This window comes from Temnothorax americanus, unplaced genomic scaffold, assembly GCF_048541705.1.
Source record: "Temnothorax americanus isolate GAGA-0224 unplaced genomic scaffold, ASM4854170v1 Scaffold43, whole genome shotgun sequence".
Taxonomy (NCBI): domain Eukaryota; kingdom Metazoa; phylum Arthropoda; class Insecta; order Hymenoptera; family Formicidae; genus Temnothorax; species Temnothorax americanus.
The window spans coordinates 720675-740544 of record NW_027509581.1 but is presented as its reverse complement, the minus strand read 5'-3'; the positions used below and the strand labels follow the sequence as shown (position 1 = coordinate 740544).

Genomic DNA, 19870 nt, shown 5'->3' with positions numbered 1-19870 from the left:
AATATAATTCTAAGCAACATATATATTGTCACATACATACACATACGTCACAATTTTGTTTAATATCTAATTTTATTGCAGTGATTCGTCTTATTACTACGCACGAAATATTTATACACCTGCGATATACCGAAGTTGCTAGATATCCTGTTGCTAGATATCGTGTTAAAGTGTTTTCAGCTTCGCCATTTGATATGTTTGGTCGATAAAACGTAGTCGCCGCTGACGACGAAACCCTTGTCGCGACGAAGCACTTCTTTGTCATTAATTGGTAAGTTTTTTCCTGATTTAATCGAACTTGCCGATCGTAATGCATTTGGAACGAAGAGGAAGCAGTGAATGTCGTTTAAGTAATCTTCTATTAAGTTTCAACATCTCAAACCATTTTCGTACGATAAATAACAGCGATCAAAAATAGCTCCCGAGTCACTTCCGTGTCTGCGATTGCACAGTGCACTTCGGTATAATTCTTTTAATAATAACATTTCTTTTAAATAGTCAAATTTGCAATTGTTATTGACAATTATTTATTATTACTATTATGCTTATAATCGTAAATTATATTTTTCAGGATCAGTTAGCTTGAGAATGTTATGAATCATCATTTTGGTTATAGATATTAATTACAATTAATATTTACTTGTAATTAATATATAATCCAGAAATAATAAAATTGAAAAAACGTCTGGATATGACATAACACTTTTTCAGATAAATAAAATTATTAAAATCTTACAAAATTCTGTAAAATCTGAGAAATCTGCAGTTGATGTTATGTCGATAATTACTAGATGGATTGTTTTAATCAATGTATGTAGATTAAAGCAAGACTCATATGCACGCTACGTCAATCGTGAGTTAGAAATTAGAGAAGTTAAATTGAGATTCCGTAGGCATGGGCACACACGTGTCGATCATTATCGTAGCACGATCTAATTTTAGGTATACTATCGTAGTTCTCATTTTGTATCAGTTTGAATCTTCATGAAATTGTATTTATTGGCAAAATTATTCTATTAAATTCATGCATATAATAAAAATAGGCAAAAATTAGATGTAGAATAATTTATCGTAATCCTATCTTCAACGAAATATTTTTATATAAAAAGTGAAAGATATAGTAAAAGTGATGGAACAAAGGTGAATAATACGATGAAGTAGAAGGGATTTTACACGAGATTAATATCACGCTTTCTCCAAATTACGATTTCTCATGCTATGTGATTGTCCTCTTGCATTTGTGGAAGCGATTTTCGAGGCATGTTGTTAAGAATGATATTATTCGAAGATAAGACATGCATTATTCAAAGTAATGGTTCTCTTAGAAAACCGCATTTTATATTTCGCTTTATTATCGTCCGCATAAATAGATCTCAAGTTTAAAAGTGATTTAGATCGTTTTAAAATTGGTTTAAAGATGTGTTATTATAGATTGTTAAAAATGGTTTTTTATTTTTTTTTCCGGCCAAAATATAATCATTTACGTTTGAAAATGAAAAACTTTGAAGTTATATTGCTTTTAAATTAAACGGAGGTACTAAGTTTCATCACTATAAATTAAGATTGTCAAAATAATTATGTGCAAATCAAAGTGTGCTTCAAAGAGAGTTGTCTCGATTTTTCGCATTTTACTTGTCACTGCGTGTTCAGATCATACAAATCTTAAATAATGCACAAGCTGGTTTGTTTCAGACACAATTATAAAGCGAGTTGTATTCGTTGCCTAATGGGAAAAGTTTCTACATTTTATCTTGCAAAACGACTGTGAGACATGAACTTTATAACATCGTCTCAATGTACAGTGATAGATAGCACATTACTAATAAGTATAACATGTAATAATTAAGTATAACATTTAAGTTCTTGCACTATTTATAATGCGAAATGCAAGTTGGTGCAAGCTCGTTATTGCGCGCTTTGTATATTAAAAATCTTAGTCATTTTCCTTTCTATGCAAATTGCATTCTCTTTCAGCCCGAGTTACGCGCGCATAAATGTACGATTAAATTCATTGGAACATTACTCGTACCACGAAAATGCCTGCGAGGACGACGGACCGACAAACGTTACAAGGAAATTACGCAAATATGATCGTAAATAATAATAATTCGGTTGCACGTTACAAGGAAATTACGCAAATATGATCGTAAATAATAATAATTTGGTTGCACGAGAGAACAAGCAATCTTTTGACGAGCAACGATTGGCTGTTTACAATTTTCGCCTATAAAAAAGGGCCATCGCATCCCCGCCCCCGTGAATTATTCCTTATTGATCAATCGACTCGAATGCCTATATCGGTCCATGGTAACAGGACATTCTATTTTAATACATTTCTTAAATTCCTATTTGTATTAAGCAAGTTTATATTTTTATTGCAATCGTAATAGCTCATCCGTTTAATATACATATTTGTTCAACTTTATCTACCTTCGCTCAGAGTTTTTATGTATTTTCATATCAGCTGCTTCTCACTTCCCATTTGCAACTCAATATATTATGTTTATCTAAATTTTTACTATTTTCAAACATTGTATATATATATTTTATTCTTTACATACTGTTAATACAAAATCTTGTATTTCCACATATGATTCATTATTGCTTAAATTAAATTTCCAATTCAAATTTTTCAGTCTAAACAGAGATGTCTGAACAACGAAGCGTCACGCCGACTGGGGAGGCAAAGTCGGGCATCGGCGCCGGCGCCGGCGCCGACGCCGAGCGTCGGACGTGCATAAGCGTTCGTGGCGGCACGACGCTCATGAAGAGCGTTTCTATATTCCTGACAAGCGGTCGTAAAGCGTCAACGAATTCCAAGCGGCAGATCGCCGCCGCTTCCGGCAAGGACGAGTTGTCGAGAAGGAGACATCGCAGAAAGATGCCGGAGGGCAGAGGCGCCAGGAACTCCGCGTATATCGTCAAAGTGATCGAATCCCTTAAAAAAAAGACGAGATTCTCCAGGCGAGTTCGCGAGGACGCGTCGATAAATCGCGATGACTCTCGAATTAATTTTTCTAGTGCTTTATTTTATCATTCTCGACAAGGAAGGACAAATGGAATTATTTATTTAAATAGACTTGAACCGATAGAACAAAAAATAACTAAAATTACACGATTTACAAAAATGAGAAGCAAGGAGTTATGCTGTGTGAATTTAGTAGTAGAATTAGTTTAGTAGCATAAATGTACATAAATCGAAAATTAATTTAATCCGGTGCTTGATTTGCTTTTATCTACAGGGTGGAACTGGATAATCTCTGCAAACTTTACAAAAAGTTAACTATCAATTCCAGCCAACAACAAGTTAAACGATCGATATCTGTCGGCAGAAGGCCACAATCGAGGCCGGCTGTCGAGGTAATATTATGCGACACGCAATTGAAAGTTGACTACCCTTGTGTTCAAACAAAATAAAAAAAAGCATACAGATTGTTAATTAAGTGATACAGATTACAGTTAAAAATTATTTCAAACTTACATTGCTCAGGGAATTGACAGGACTATTTTTCGTGAACTCCTTCACAACACGTTTCACGTGATCACGGAAGACGCCCTGGTGGAGCGTTTGTTTAGTTGTTGGGATCGAGAGATCGAGGGTTCTATCAGACTCGAGCCGTGGATCATGGGACTTGACGTGTTCCTGCGGGGTAGCCTGCACGACAAGATCGTTTTCTGCTTTCACGTGTACGATCTAAACAACGATGGATACATTACAAAGGACGAAATTTTTCAGTTACTCAAGTAAAAGGCGATTAAAATTCTATTACAGTCTCTCTGACGTAGATTTTTGTCCGTTTTATTTGATAGTCGTAAAAAGTATTTTCGTAATTTTCGTAGAAATTGCCTGATAAAGCAGCCCGGTGAGGAAGATCCGGACGAAGGAGTGAAAGATTTGTCGGAGCTGGCGCTGAAGAAACTCGATGTCGATCACGATGGGAAAATATCCTTTCGGGATTACGAGACGGCGATCAAGGAGGAACCGCTATTACTAGAAGCTTTCGGACAATGTTTGCCCACTGAAGAAACATGCGCGGGCTTCTTAGAGACTCTTCAACCTTAAAAATATAAAAGAAATTATCATCTAAAACAGATGTGTTGCATAATAAACATTTTTTTTCAATAAGAGACATTTTTAACAATCGATTACAATTAGATACAATATGAAGTTTATACCTATGGCCCGTTTCATATACCCGTTTCTTCCTCCAAAAAGCTTCTTACTGTTACACAATATCATTTATCAATAAGTGCAGCAGTTGCAATACGCAGAAATCAGGTCAGCCCGATTGCATACTTGTACGTGTAATTGAGCAGAAAATACATCAGTTGCCATAACGTGACGTTGACGTAATTATTAAATCTTTTCCGCTCATTTCGAGGCTCGTTCGCGCAGTTAATGATCGATGAAAAACAGACGGCCGGTTGATTGATCGCAACACGTTATCGGAAGTATTCGAACATTATTGAGGTATTAACTTCTTAATTAAAATTGATAACTTTTTTTGCACATAAAGTTAGCAGTATGTGGCAATCATTCTAACATATTTAATTCTGGTTAAATAATATAAATTTTACATTGACTGTATTATTTATTATTTAATTTTATTATGTAAATTAGATCGCAATTACACCAATATATAGAACAAAATAATGCAAACGTTGAAGTCTTAAGATACTTTTAAATAATAACAATTACCATGATTCTTATACAGCGATAAAGAGTTTTTATTGACTGACTAATCTTGTTTCTCTTAATGTTCGAGAATCGTCCATGAGATTATTCTATGTTCTTGTCTAGTTACTATATTATACACAAAAATAACTGTTTGATGTCTTTTTAATTAATAATAATTATCTGTAATGAGACACGATGTGCGGATAAAAGAAAGAAACGAGCGTAAATAAGACAAATAATAAACAACAAATCTTAACATTAAATTCAATATAAAACGTAGATGAAAATGTGATATGATGACAACAGTCGTTAAAATCGGACATCAAAATGCTAATTGTTAATGCCTAATGTTAATTTTACGGCCATATTTAAAGCGGTTGCGTTTAGATTGTCGGGACAAATGGTAAAATGTGGCCGAGCAGTTCTATTTTAATAGTTATTAACGCGTTGATTTTTTTGGTAATAAATTTAAATAAATTGTTTGAAGCCTTTTCTTCAAATTTCTTTTTTTAACATTTTCTTTTAAAGTGTTGATAATCGAGAGAGCATCTTTTACACACTCTTTAATAAATTAAATTAAATAAATTAAAACTTACATTCTTAAATTGTAGTGTTTCTTCGTGTCAAGTCCTTAAATATCTTCTATAAATTTAATGTAAAATATAAAAAAAAAAATGAAAATAGTTATAATCAAAACGGCAAAGAACAAGAGACGACGATGCAGATTTTCTAAAACTTTCAAAGAGGTAACATGTATCTTCCTCCTTTGTTCTTGCCATTTTTAAATCAATTATGTACTTGCTTGATTTAATACAATTATAGAAAAATAATATAGTAACAATTATTAAATAGTTTTATATAGCCACGTTATTCTATATAAATGTCTTGCGATTAATTCTTTTTTTCTTATTAGGTACATTCTTTGCCGCCAAATACTGATTGGAATACTTTGCGTTATGATATAAAAGATCCAGTTGCCCAAAATGAAAGGATTTTGAAGTTTTTTTTACAATTGGCAGTGCAAGCAGCCAATCGTTTAACGCATTTGAGAGAGGAAACTGACAAAAAATATGATTGTAATAGACTCAACGACAATCCACTAATTACAACAACAGAAGCTCTCACAACTCAATCGAATATAGAATGGCTTGATAAGAGTAAAAAAATCCTAAATTATTCGTCTTCCGATGATTTTGAAATAAATGCAGATCAAAATCAAACAACTTTCTACCAGCAATTACAAGAGTTGTTTGATCCTAGTAATCTTTCAAATATCGACGATCAAAATATTGTACGTAATCTAAATTCACAGATGAGCAATTTAATTCCAAAATTTGCACAAGATGTTCAAGACACGTTATCTAATATTACCAGGCATGATCACGAAGCACTTAATCCAGACAATTTGCAAAAATCAATTCTCGATTTAGATACAGCAAGCAACTCGCTCAATGCAAATAAGTTTAGACCGAATTTTCGGAAATTAGCGGGAAATGATGTCAACGAAAAATTACTTGGTCAAATCAATTTAGTAAAAAACATTTTGAATACATCGGTCATAAATGACTTAACTAAAACTGTAAATAAGTTTTTTCCGAAATTGCAAAATATGCAGGAGTCAACGTCCGGTGTAAGTCAACGATTATTCGGCGCAGATTTAGCACAAGTTGTTCCGAAAATTATTAGTAATGTACGCGAAAACGTGAATCAATATATTCCTCTACAAAATACACAACATACACGAGAGCCGTCGGATAAGATCGACGATATAAGCCAGAGATTTTTTGATCCAATTATAATTAAAAATTCCGGAAGTATTCTTTATCCGCAAACTGCAGATAATTTGTCTGTGGCGAACCAGATTTTGTCAGACACGAAAAACATCGTGGAATCGGTGATTAAAGTTTTGCCGGAGGCTGCAAAAGGCGCGAGTAACTTACTGAATCAAGTTATTCCGCAAACCCGGGATACTGCTAACAAGTCGTTAAAAGTTCAACAAGAGCAAAATAAAACCGCTGAACAAACAGGAAACCAATTTAAAGATCCGTTGCATAATCGAGAAGACTTAACAAGCAATACGGAAAGTAATATTCATGAAGCAACTAATGCATCTGGACGGAATAATCAAGAAACAACAGCTAACGGTTTGCCGATAAACGATGATAATTCAACAGCCGAGAGCAATAATAAGCAACATTCACCTACATTATTAAAAAATTCCTCTATTCCACTCCTCAGATTGCTCACCGATTTTAATGAATACGAGAACAACAATAGCAAGACTGAAACCGATTTTTCTTCCATTCAGACAAATGACAACGCCAGTAGTTTCATAAAGAATCATGAGAAAAAGAATCAACTTCTAGATCAGATTGATGAAGAAATAAAAGCCGAAGGATTTCAAAAGATGAACGAGACAAAAACGGATTACAGTGACGAGCAATTAAATCCGGTTTCGCAAAACTTGTCTCAAAAAAGTAAGGAAAGTGATTTGACAGACGTTGCGACGTCAATATCCCCTAATCAATTCAAATCCAACACATTCACATTAGTCACAATTATGGAACAAGCCGAGAGTTCGAGCGGCGCACAAGATTCTGAAAATGTGAACAACGTTATAAAATCTGATCTGGAAAAAGTAAGGAGACTTCAAGATAATCCCACTGCTAATGACGGGGTAAATCGATCAATTGAAAATCAAATGACTCACGTCGATAATCTGCTAGAATCTAACAGTTCTCTTATCGATGATTTGAAAAACGGAAAATTGAACGAGCAGCTATCTGAGGCACAATTGCAGGAAATCAGCGATCAACTGATCAACGCGCTCTGGCCGATTATAGAGAAGAGAATGAGCAATAATCGAAGTTACGTGACAGATCATTACAATAAACAATGGAACAAGAATTTGCCATTAAACGTATCTGATTCTAGGCAAACCATCTATGGACAAGAGTCAAATCACGTAGTAAGTGCTAAATCCAGAATTATGTAAAACAGTTTCGCCCTTTTCATCGAATTTATCTAGAAGAAGAAAAAAAAATGTGCAAGTAGAAACTTGCACTCTTATAATTTTTAATTGTACAAATTATAAATTTGAACATTACTTTCTCACAATTTTCAAGTATGCAAATTATAAATTTTCACGTTGCTTAATCAACATTTTATTTTGCTTGTAAAGCTTCCTCTATATGAGAAGAAGCCCTTTGCTTCCTCATAGAAGCTTTGTTTTCGTAAAAAAATTTTTTTAGTTGCTTTTGCCAATGTGTTCAGAATGTTCTAAAACGTCAAAAAATTGCTATTTTAAAAAATATCGGTATGTGTGTATGTATGTGTGTATGTGTGTATGTGTGTATGTATGTGCAAAATTTACCGAAATTTCTATAACTCCAGAACTAATCAACCAAATCTTAACGAATTATATATGAAATAGGGGTAGAAAAAACTGAAGAATATAATAGAATTAATAAAATTGCTAATAATCAAGGGATTCTTTTTTAATAAAATTTTGAATTTGCAGAAATGTTTGTTTATGCTTTAATTTCCGCAAATTTGGAGATATCTATCTATTTCTAATTTTATTATATTTTTCAGTCTTTTCTACCCCTATTTCATATATAATTCTTTAAGATTTGGTTGATTAGACTCAGCTTTATACGCGATCAAAGGTGCCTAATTTTTAGAAAAATGTCTGTAATAACTTTAACTTCTGTAAATTTTAAGATATTGGTCTATTTTATATTTTGTTATATTCTTCAGTTTTTTTTATTTCTATTTTATGTAATTCTTTAAGGCCGGTATTCATAGTCGGGTCTTATATTCAAGATCGTCTTAAGTATAGTCTTAAGGCGTCATCAGCCAATCAGAGGGCTGTATTAGCATCTTAAGACGTCACTTCCTCTATGAGGAAGCCAAGTGCAAATTTCTAATTTGCACCATTTTTTTATGTATATAATTATTAGTAGATATTTATTAATTTGGCTTCCTCATAGAGGAAGCTTTATGAGCGAAATAAAATGTTGATTAAGCAATGTGCAAATTTATAATTTGCATACTTGAAAATTGTGAGAAAGTAATGTTCAAATTTATAATTTGTACACTTAAAAATTATAAGGAAGCAATGTGCAAGTTTCTACTTGCACAGTTAAAAACTATGAGGAAGCAATGTGCAAGTTTCTACTTGCACACTTTTTTATTGTGATAATCTTTATTGCGACTAATATTTGTTATACTATTACAATAGTTTTTTATTTCTACTTTAAAATAATTTGTTAAATATATAAAAATTGCTTTTATTAATAAAATTAGGAAATAATAAATTTCCTTAATTGGCTTAATTGTCTGGATTTTCTCAATATTTGAGATATCGGTCTATTTTTAATTCTGTTATATTCTTCAGTCTTTTTTACCCTTATTTCATATATAATTCTTTAAACTTTGGTTGATTAGACCAAACTTTATAAGGCTTCTATGTATGTACGGATTCTCAGAAATTTTAAACGTCTGTAATTCAAGAATTGATTATCCAAATTTTAAAAAATTATATATAAAATAGGAGTAGAAAAAACTGAAGAAAATAATAAAATTAGAAGTAGATCAATATCTCAAATATTGAGAAAACTACAGCGTAAAACGCACTTTTCTAAAAAATGAAAATCGCCTTAAAATCCGTACCAGTCGACAGATTTTAATAAAATTAAAGGAAAACATACTTTTTATGATACTCGATCTATTTGTGTTCAAATTTCAATCCGGTATCTAAAAAATTGTAGAAATAGATGCGTGTAAAAAAAGCCGTACACACACACACATATACTTCCGGAAATTTTCTACTAATATGATTTCTCGACATTTTGGAACACTTTAAACCTATTTCCATCAAAATTTCGAAAAAAAATTTTTCACCGTCACAAAGCTTTCTCTATGAGGAAGCAAAAACGTAATTGGTTGTAATAATTGGAGTAATTATTTAATAATAGTAATTATTTTGCAATTGCGGCTTGGTACATTGTAATAAAAGCAATTAAAATAATTATAAAAGTAATTTATAAAAATTGGTACTAAATGTGAGTTATATACATATCAGTTTTAGGGCTATTCTACAATACGTCGCAAACGATGGCAACTGCTAGTTGACAAATGTTATTTCCGGTTGCGCTTATCAATTGCGGTTGTCAAAAGAAAGTTGGCAAACTTTTAATTTTTTTGGCGACAGTAACTGGTAATCGGCAATCAAAAATAACACTTTTCAAATAGCATGCAGTGCCATCGTTTGCGACGTATTGTAGAATGGCCCTTAAGGGGATGCTGGAGTCGCGGGCAAACTTGATCAGCGTCGATAAAGAAGTGCTCACCGATTCTTACACATACATACAGAGCGCAGGCAAACTCGACCAGCGTCGATAAAGAAATACTCACCGATTCTTACACACACATACAGAGCGCCTGCTCTAGGGCTACCCGTTATACTGATCCGTATGTTTTTGGTTGAATTCGGGGAGACGCGTAACATGTGCATATAAAATTTTCTAACATACTTTTCTCTTATACTAAAGCTCGCAGCTCATTTCTGCAAGCACAGGATTCTTCTTTATTGTATTTCCGTAACGGCTGCAAGGTTTTTGTATACGTACACAGTCTAAAACTTTTATCTGCAGCAAATGCGTTGTCATGAGTCGACCGCGGAATCGAAAATAAAACTGTAATTTTCTAATTTTTTTTGTTTTTTATACGCAATTGGTGCCTGCCGTCTTCGTTATCTCGTCCATACTTTAATTCTGGACGAAAAATTTTTAATTTGGTGAAATCAATCAAAAGATTTGTGTGTCTGAAAATATCGCGATAAAACAGACATGTCTCCAGCATCCCCTTAAAGTTTAATTGTAGCCCGTGAGAAATTAATTCCAGCGGATATGAGCGATGAAAGTGTTTCTCGTAAAATTGATTTTACTAGCTTTACACCTGCTCCGCGTGAAAATCAATTAGCCACAGATAATTAACCAGAACATATTACCTTTTCGCTTTGATTAGTTCGATTGTAATATGTGACGAAATACCGACGAAACTTTTATCACATCACACGCATCGATTCTCGATTTAATACGATCTTAAAACTTGACTCATATATGTCAATAAAAAGGTTTTTGTACATCAAAAAATATACATTTGCTTGTGTATATTTTCAGGAATAATACATTTTATATGTTAATAATTAATCTAATTTAGTGATTAATTAAAAATAATTATTAATTATTTGTTTATAATAAAATATTTGTAATGAATATTTTTTTTTAGAAAAATTACGATCAAGTTGAGGATGCAACTTCACGCTCTCAAGAAAATCAAGATTATACTCGAAGAAAAGAAGCTGTTAGTAAGAGAAGATAATTATTACATTATATGTTTTATTCTGTTTGATATCTATTAAAATCTATCAAATGTCAGAGCATAGAAAATAATAAAAAGAATAAGAAATACTTTTAGTTGTTCAAGAAAAAAATACAGAAATAAAGGCAATCGAGAGAACGATAACCGTCAGCAAAAGAGCACAAAAAATTGCAATTCTCAATCCATATGTGCGTCCCAGTTTTTAATAACGCTAATTTATATAAAAAAAGACTTAATAATTAAATATTGGAATATATAGATAACGGCGCGGGCGGTCAAAACGAATTAATCTTTTGACTGTCAATGGGTGGTAGTGTGGTTTAGTGGCAAAATGCCAGACTCGTAACTGCGAGGAACCGGGTTCGAGTCTATCTGATCACAAGAATTTTAATATTCCAATAAAGCTGCACCCCCGCACGAGAAATTAACGAGAGGGGAGTTTCTCTCTCTAGTTCGTGCGAAGAAACTGGACTTAAGTGCGCAGAAATTTTATATCTACTACATTCAAATATATTTGTATAGTGTATACAAAAATATCCTTAAATGAAGTGAAAACCGTAGAATAAAGTACCTTTTCGAGGCGGCAGTGTGGTCTAGTAGTAGAGCGCCAGACTCGTAATCTGAGGAACCAGGTTCGAGTCCACTAGAGCCATGTAAACATGGAATGTTTTTCCGAAAGCTGCGCCCCTCTGTGCAAGATAGGCTCTTGTGCGGAGCAAACTGGGCTCCGTCTTTTGGAAGAGACGTTAAGCAGTTGGTCCAAAGGGTTAAAGTGAAAGGAGAAGAAGGGTAGTATTGGATGAGATTGAGTAAAAGTGTTGGGAACGTCTCTACAAAACGCCTTGCAACCCTGAGGGGAGTCAGTAAACGAAATTTACGAAAAGTATTTTTCCTTGAATGTGGCTTTTTCCATTAAGAACAGACTTCTCGCCATAACTTTGTGACGGAAAAATCCGTTTTCAAGATTATATTTTTATTAAACGAAACAATTAGAACGGAGCCCTATATTTTTTGTTTTTAGAGTCGCTAAATTTAAATGTAAAATCAAAATTGTGAAATTCAAAGTGCGGATCTAATATGACGGACCAAACATGCAAAAAATTGTTTGATTTGCATAAAAATTTATATTTAAAAGTTTTTAAATCGCTTATTTCAAATTCATAATAAAAATTCAAGAATTCAATATGATGAGCAAAAAATTTAAAATATGATTTAATTGCAATAAAAGTTTAGAAGGGTTTTTGAAGCCGATAATTTATACGTGTTTAAAATTGAAATTTTAAAAGTGAAATTTGTTAATTTTAAATAATGTATTTAATATGATAGCCAAAAACTTTAAAATATCTGCTCGGTTTGCGTATAAAAATTAATTTATAAGAATTTTTATAAATTTTTCTGCTATTAAAAATTTTGAAATTTTGATCTCAGATTTAGATTCAGCGACTCAAAAAACCCCCTAAAAGCACTTTTTTAAAGAATTGTATTAACTCCTTTGTCAAAAGCATTTTTTTCGCCTAACAGCCAAGGAGTTTAAATAGCATTGTGTTAATTTAGCAATCTTTATGGTACAAATTACGATCGTGGTATGCAATTCGCAAGAAGGTAATGGCTGTTGCGCGGGGAATCGGGCCCTTGGCATTTCGTCTCATCAATCGGCATCAATCGCGTGCGCCCACAAACTGATTGCCTATAAGCGGATGGCTCCGGACTTATCACGCGAATGATTACGGGCTATCGCGCGAATTAAACGGCGCGGATCTTTAATCGCCATCACAGGTCTTGATATCGCGCCGTTGCATTGCAGCGCGAGTTCCACCGGCACCGGTCGGGTTATCGCATATAAAAAGTCGGTTTATTGTATATGCATTCGCCGTTCTGAGACGCGCTGAGAATTACTTGTGTGACAATTGCGTTATGACAATTATGTGCCTGTCAATATTGTGGACCACCCTGGTGGTGGCCGGCGTCCAAGTAAGGACAGCAAAACAACCCAGTTAATAACGATAACATGAAATTGAGAACCAGTAAACAAACCTTTCGTATCTCTATTATGGATTACTTATATATATATATATATATATATATATATATATATATATATATATAATATACTTATATATATATATATAAGTAATCCATAATAGAGATAGTCAGTCAGTCAGTCAGGACATCTTCCTTTATATATATAGATATATATATATATATATATATATATATATATAATAACAATCTTTTGTAATTATTGTTATTAATCTTAATAATCCTCTAGTAACAGAGTATCAGTAATCTATTGTATTACAAATTCATTGTATATTGTAAATTTAAAAAGGGTAAAAAATTATTAAATATTTATAAAATTGTGTAATAAATTAGATTTAATGACGCTGTAATTTGCATGTAAATCTTTCCAGGCGTATTCTTCAGAACAATCTTCGGCAGAAGAGGTAAGAAAAAAATTAAGAAATAAATAAACAAATTTTAATTTTTATCCTGATTACCAAAAAATATTACGTATAATAATTTTCACTAGAATAAATTAATTTCACGGTGGACGTTATGGGCTATAGTAACACATTATTATAATCACTATTTTACACAATTAAATTCAATATTCAATCAAAGGCATTTTATTATAATTTAATTTTAATAGTGTAAAAAATTTATCGCGTTACTTGACTGTGTATAAAAAAATTACAATTTATTTTGTTATAAAAAAATCGATTTTATCTATTATTTTATATACTCTGACATTCCATTGACGGCTGATATTTTCTTCCAAAACTGAAGGTATACGACTGGTAATTTACAGAACGCAAAACCGGTCATCGAGAACAAAAACGTAAACAAGAACGTGAACATCATCGTGAACGTGGACCCGCAGGAAGTGGCTCAGGAATTGTGGAAGATAATAGACGCTCGCTTAAACAACAATACGAATCACATTACCAGCTCGCAGAGCATAATGAAGGATCTCGAGAACGCTATAACACCTCTTGTGTCACCCAGCAGAAGAGGTATACCCCCGTCCGCGTTCCAAGTGGCAGATCAGCTCGATAAAATCACCCGAAGAGCGCTCACCAGAGACGCACCAAGCATGAATATGTTAGACGAAGAGATCATGACGAGGGACATCGTGGCAGACATGATGGCCTCCCTGAAGATAATTATGTCGAAAGATACTCAGGTGAAGACCGATAAGAAAGATACATCCGGTAGAAAGATGATGCAACGTCCTGTCACGACAACAATGTCGTACGACGATGAACTGGATGATTACGCGAACATCAGAATCAAGATTCGTAGGAAGGATATTCTCGACGCTATTTATTAGCTCGCGGCGTCACATTTTGTGCTTAACGAAAGAAAAACTATACTGTTAAATAATGTTTGTATAATTATTGACATTAGATCTATCTCGACTTAATTGTTAACATCAATAAATTTTCGAAGAAAGTGAATGTTTAATATACTTGATTTTCTCTTGTTTTTATAAATAAATGATTTTTTTGATTACGGTATGTATATTTTATTCGTGTGTTTTATTAGGATGTGTTTGCTTATTCCAGTTTTATTGGTTTGGTATATTAATACTGCTATTAAAAAATTAAAAATCAAGAAAATGTCCAATAAATTAATAAATACGTACATCTTTTATCTATAGCATAATGTAATTGCTCTTAGCAATATAATTTATGCAATTAATGTATTTTCAATAGAATTAGTTTCTCATAGATATCAGAAACTTTCTTTTTTTAATGCTCCTGCTAGCTCGATTACCAAGTCCACGTTGACAAAATGCGATGTGAACTATAAGGCGTGAAAAATGACATTAAAAAGCTAAATTATTCTTGCAACATACAGCCTCATTTTTCTTTTTATAGTGTAATGTTTTTATATTTAAAATAACTGTTACAGTGTATTAAAATATATCCGAAGACCCGTTTTGTTAACATAATATGTGAAAGCAAATATTTATTTCAATTCGGCAGCTGTCAAACAGCTTTGATCTTCCTTGATCAGGCACAATTTAATTCGACATACAGGGTGTTTCAAGTTTTTCAATACAAACGTTAGTAGTATGTTCTATAAGCAAAAAAAAAATAAGACAAAAATGTTAATTATATAAATATAGGCCTCAAAATGCTATTAGACAGTTGTAGAAAAAGTTAGAATTTTGTATTAAAGAAATAATAACGGTTATTGTCATAAATAAGTGAAGTACACGTCGTATACATAAGTCATACAGACGCCGCTCAATGATGTTTATCTTATCCGCTTCTTAGTCATGCTTACTATTTGAAATGATTGAAGGTATAATTATAAAAACTTATAGGCGGCAGTGTGATCTAGTGGTAGAGCGCCAGATTCGTAATCTGAGAAACCAGGTTCGAGTCCGCTTGAGCACGTAAACATGGAATTTATTTTTCGAAAGCTACGCCCTCCGTGCGAGAAAGGCTCTTGTGCAGAACAAACTGGGCTCCGTCTTTCGGGAAGAGACGTTAAGCCGTTGGTCTAAAGGGTTAAGTGAGAGGAGAAGCGTAGTGATGGATGAGAATTGTAACCTTACGAGGATCGATTAAAACTTCCATTTTACTCCATTTTACTCATAAAAACTTATAAATACTAGTAACAAGCAGTACCTTGTATAAAATATTAGCTATATTATAAGTATAGAATATTATTCCAAAATGCGGCGACTTTTCACAAACGAAAAACATACGGATATTCATACTGTGTACGGTTTATATATACAGGAAATGCAAGAACTTTTCTGTTAGTGAATGGCGTATAACACAGTCTTTACCAATAATGTTTATTTGCAATTACGTTTGACGAGTTTAAATTTCTAGAGTGATAAATTTTCAATATTATATAATATCGTATAGTTTGTATCGACATGAGCGGGCGGCACTTTGAAATGCAATTGTTTCTTACACATTTCATACTTTTGTTATAACTTTTTATGTAATAAAGCATTTTTTAAATAAAGCATTTTAAAGCATCTATATTTATATAATATTTTTTTTTATTTTTTTGCTCACAAAACATACTATTAAAGTTTGTGCGGAAAAACCTGGGATGAGTTATTTATTGATTATCCGAACAAAAAATGGGGATTTTAGGTATATTTTAAAAATCAATTCTACCGATTACAAACCTCAAGAAATGACATTAATAACGTCTCTAACGTCAATAATATGCCATTAAAACGTCTTTAGACATCATCCTGCTATCTAAGACGCTATTTAATTGAAAAACATTTTTATTTTGATGTACGTTACAAGAATTTTTATGATATATTTTCTCACTTCTGACGTCATCAATCCAAGATGCAGTGAGTAAACAGAAACCTTCAAAAGAAAAATTTATTTCCTAATAAAATGCTTTATCATTTAACAGTATGTAGTAAACAGTATATAATTATTAGCTTTAATTTATCACTTTAGAAAGAAATTAATGCACTAAAATAAATATTTCTTTAATTCACTTTAATTCACCTTTTTTCGATAAATAATAAATAGTATTAATATCTTTTATTTTTCTACAATTATTCTTTCATTACAATTAAAAACATTACAATTCAATGAACATTAGAAAAGAGAGAGAATATTGAGCCTTATTGCGTTATTTATAGCTAATCTGAATCTACATGTAATATTTCTGGCGCGTAATTTATGTACTTCGATCTCGAAAGCTCGAAGCAGTCTTTTATAGTTTCACATATGTCACTATTTTATAGTTTCACATGTGTCAATTGGTGGTATCGTAAAAAATAAATTGAATTTGGCACATTCACTCACGCAAACGATAACACCTTGGTATAATCGTCATGTGTTTTATAGAACTAACACAATTTTTTATTACGTTCAATGTAAATTCGCAAACGACTTTTAATTTGGAAGTGACCATGAACGCTTCTATATATATGAATACTCGGCGACAGGCGATCGATTCATGAGTCGAGGCGAATCTCAAACATTGACAATCATGTCTTCCACGACAATTTCGCGCCGGATACTCGGCTGTCTGGTAAGTATATTATTTTTTAATGCAATACCTATCAAATGTTATGTTGTTAAATTCAGTTTACATATATTTATATGGAACATTCTCGTTGAAATTTTTATGTTTTGATTCTGACCTATTTTTTTTCAAGAAGTTCTGAAAAAGAAAAGACATGTATTTTTTGTTTGGGCCTACGATATTCCGACAGTGTAATTTTTGTAAAAATTGAATTTTTTGGTAATTTTACTTTTTTAAAACGTTAACATCTTGGAAATATTTAATCCTATCGAAAAACGATACGGATAAAATTTGTTCAGTTTAAAATAATATATGATGTATATATTCTTTTTAATTTTTGGATAGTTTAAAGTTGTATTATACGATGTTAAAAAGAAAAAATCGTTTTTCATAAAATTTGCCCATTTTTTAAATTAAAAACAAATAAAAATGCTATTAAAAATTATCAAATTTTTGAGACCTCTTGAAACATGGCAAGATTTTTTTCAAGAAGTTCTATCTAATTAAAAATTTTAATCTCTAACGGATGCATTTTGAATATATTAGTCTAAATAATGCCGAATTCAGGCAAAATTCTTACAAAAACTTCAATGGATAGAACCACTTGAAAAGTAGTTATATTACAGGGAAAACCAGGGCGAAGTCGTCACTATTTTTTCGGTGCCAATTTTTAACAACAAAACAAATAATTTTAATAAAATGTAGCCTACCGTTGTAAAGAGTGAACCCTTGGCTACAAAATTTATATGGACATTTTTGGTTTACGTCGCTTTGTTCAACTGGTATAGAGTGAAAACGACAAAGGTGCAAAAACTGAAATGTCAAAATTGCAGAGGGCGGGTCGTCACTTTATTCTCGGACTAAATTTAAAAAAAATTTATAATTCCGATCATGAAAAATGATAGGATACTTTTTATTAATTATTTTTTAATAAAAAAAAAGTAGAAACGAATCCACTAAACGCGGTTGCGGAGATATAACGATTTTAAGTAAAATCAGTGAATTAAAATCGTTATATCTCAGCAACCGTTTAGTGGATTTGTTTCTACTTTTTTGTAGCACATCAGGAAGACTAAAAAAACATTCTCACAAATTTTGATCCACTTGGTAGCGCTTTGAAAATTATGTCCTATACATCATAAGACTGTACCGATGATACATCCTTAAATTCATAGGGTCAAATTAATTTTTAACCATTTCTATAGGTCGCCACTGCTCCTATTCAATATGTCGTTAATTTAACTAAAACAATGTTAATTTGACTAAACCAATGGAGTTAAAATAATACTTATATGTTTTAAAATAATAATTTTTATGGTAGTTAAAAATGATAGTTAAAAATAACAAAATGTTATATATCTCAAAGTATTGGTTTAAATTTCATTCTTTAATATTTAACAGAGTAGTGTCACGTTCTCCGCTACATCTTTCCTAAATATATTTTAAAGGCAAAACGTTCCTTATAAAGTATGTCGTGTGCAGTCTAATTTAATGTTAACCTTTTATTTTTGTCAGCTCTTGGCTCTATTATCGCAATATGCTGACGCGAGAAAGTCCCACTACTTGGGGCCCATTTTAACATCCTTGCAACGCCTCGAGAGCATGCTTGTAAAGCAAGCCGAACGAAATGCGTTGAACTGTATTGTGCCGGCCGAGAAGCTATTCAGCCTGTTTTCAGAACATCAGCCATCTAGTAACGAGAGCAATGAGGTATTAATAAAATAAAAAAATACGACAAATAATACATATATTAGATCTCATTTTTACAGAAAATAGAATATGATTTCTTTTCTCACGATATAACTTAAAAATAATTAATTTGTAGGTTCGCATAATATAAATAATTTCATAAAGAGGCTAGCGAACAAAGCGACGAATATACATATATATTCCAATTTAAAACTGCGAGCCGATAAATGTCGGAAAAACGCACAGTTATCGTTGGAACATTAAAAACCCTTCCCTTTCTAGAATTAAATCGACGCGATTTAATTATCTAAAAACTGTAAAGAAATTATTGCGAAAAATATTCTGGCTAAGGTAATATTTTTCGCAATAATTTCTTTACAGTTTTTAGATAATTAGAAGAGAATTAAATCGCGTTGATTTAATTCCGGGGATGGAAAGGTTTTTAATGTTCCAACGATAACTGTGTTTCAGTCCGACATTTATCGGCTCGCAATTTTAAATTGGAATATATATGTATATTCGTCGCTTGTAATATATAATTATAAGCACTAAGAACGAGCTTTGTTCGCTACCCTCTTTATGAAATTATTTAAAAATAACTATTTTTATTTGTATATGTATTGACAAAATATTATTCCATAACAGCAATTTTCTTAATGATTGGAGCATGTAGTTTAGGTATTATTAATTTTCATGCAGATTTGTCGCTGTTATTTCAGTTATTTTAAAAATTAACTAATTTAAATTTTAATTGCATTGCAGACAAAATCAAATGAAGAAAATTCCGTAATTCTTCGAAGAGCATTGGATCTTTACAATGATATTCAACAATTCTCAATGCCGAAAAAGCACAAGCATGGAAGAAGGAAGAGCAAGAATCACAACGAGAACGGAAACGCTAATGTTAATGAGAACGTAAACTCAAACATTAACACCAATACCAATCGGCATCATAGACGTTCCTTCGATGTCGATCCGCCTCTATCCAAAGCGCACAATCAAAATGTGAATAGTAACTTTAACTTCAATAGCAACTCAAACAAAAACAGAGAAGATTTGTTTGATTTTAGCGACGAAGATGATGAAGTTTAA

The 19870-nt window shown here is 32.1% G+C and overlaps 3 protein-coding genes across 4 annotated transcripts; all 3 read left to right on the top strand.

Annotated features, from left to right (window-relative positions):
• Nucleotides 1-66: 66 nt before the first annotated feature.
• LOC143903124 (calaxin-like) lies at nt 67-4063 on the top strand. 2 transcript variants are annotated; one of them, XM_077416546.1, is made up of 5 exons: nt 67-271; nt 2637-2964; nt 3243-3360; nt 3491-3744; nt 3841-4063. In XM_077416546.1, exons 2-5 carry the CDS (start codon nt 2648-2650, stop codon nt 4061-4063), a joined length of 912 nt encoding a protein of 303 aa, XP_077272672.1. In that variant the 5' UTR covers nt 67-271; nt 2637-2647. The 2 variants fall into 2 exon arrangements, with proteins under 2 accessions (XP_077272672.1, XP_077272673.1); XM_077416547.1 differs by lacking the exon at nt 67-271 and adding an exon at nt 1952-2307.
• Nucleotides 4064-12799: 8736 nt separating this feature from the next.
• LOC143903110 (uncharacterized) lies at nt 12800-14586 on the top strand. Its single transcript, XM_077416513.1, has 3 exons — nt 12800-13036; nt 13477-13509; nt 13875-14586. Exons 1-3 carry the CDS (start codon nt 12980-12982, stop codon nt 14394-14396), a joined length of 612 nt encoding a protein of 203 aa, XP_077272639.1. The 5' UTR covers nt 12800-12979; the 3' UTR covers nt 14397-14586.
• A 2398-nt stretch (nt 14587-16984) lies between these two features.
• On the top strand, nt 16985-19870 carry LOC143903055 (uncharacterized). Its single transcript, XM_077416411.1, has 3 exons — nt 16985-17095; nt 18605-18799; nt 19541-19870. Exons 1-3 carry the CDS (start codon nt 17021-17023, stop codon nt 19868-19870), a joined length of 600 nt encoding a protein of 199 aa, XP_077272537.1. The 5' UTR covers nt 16985-17020.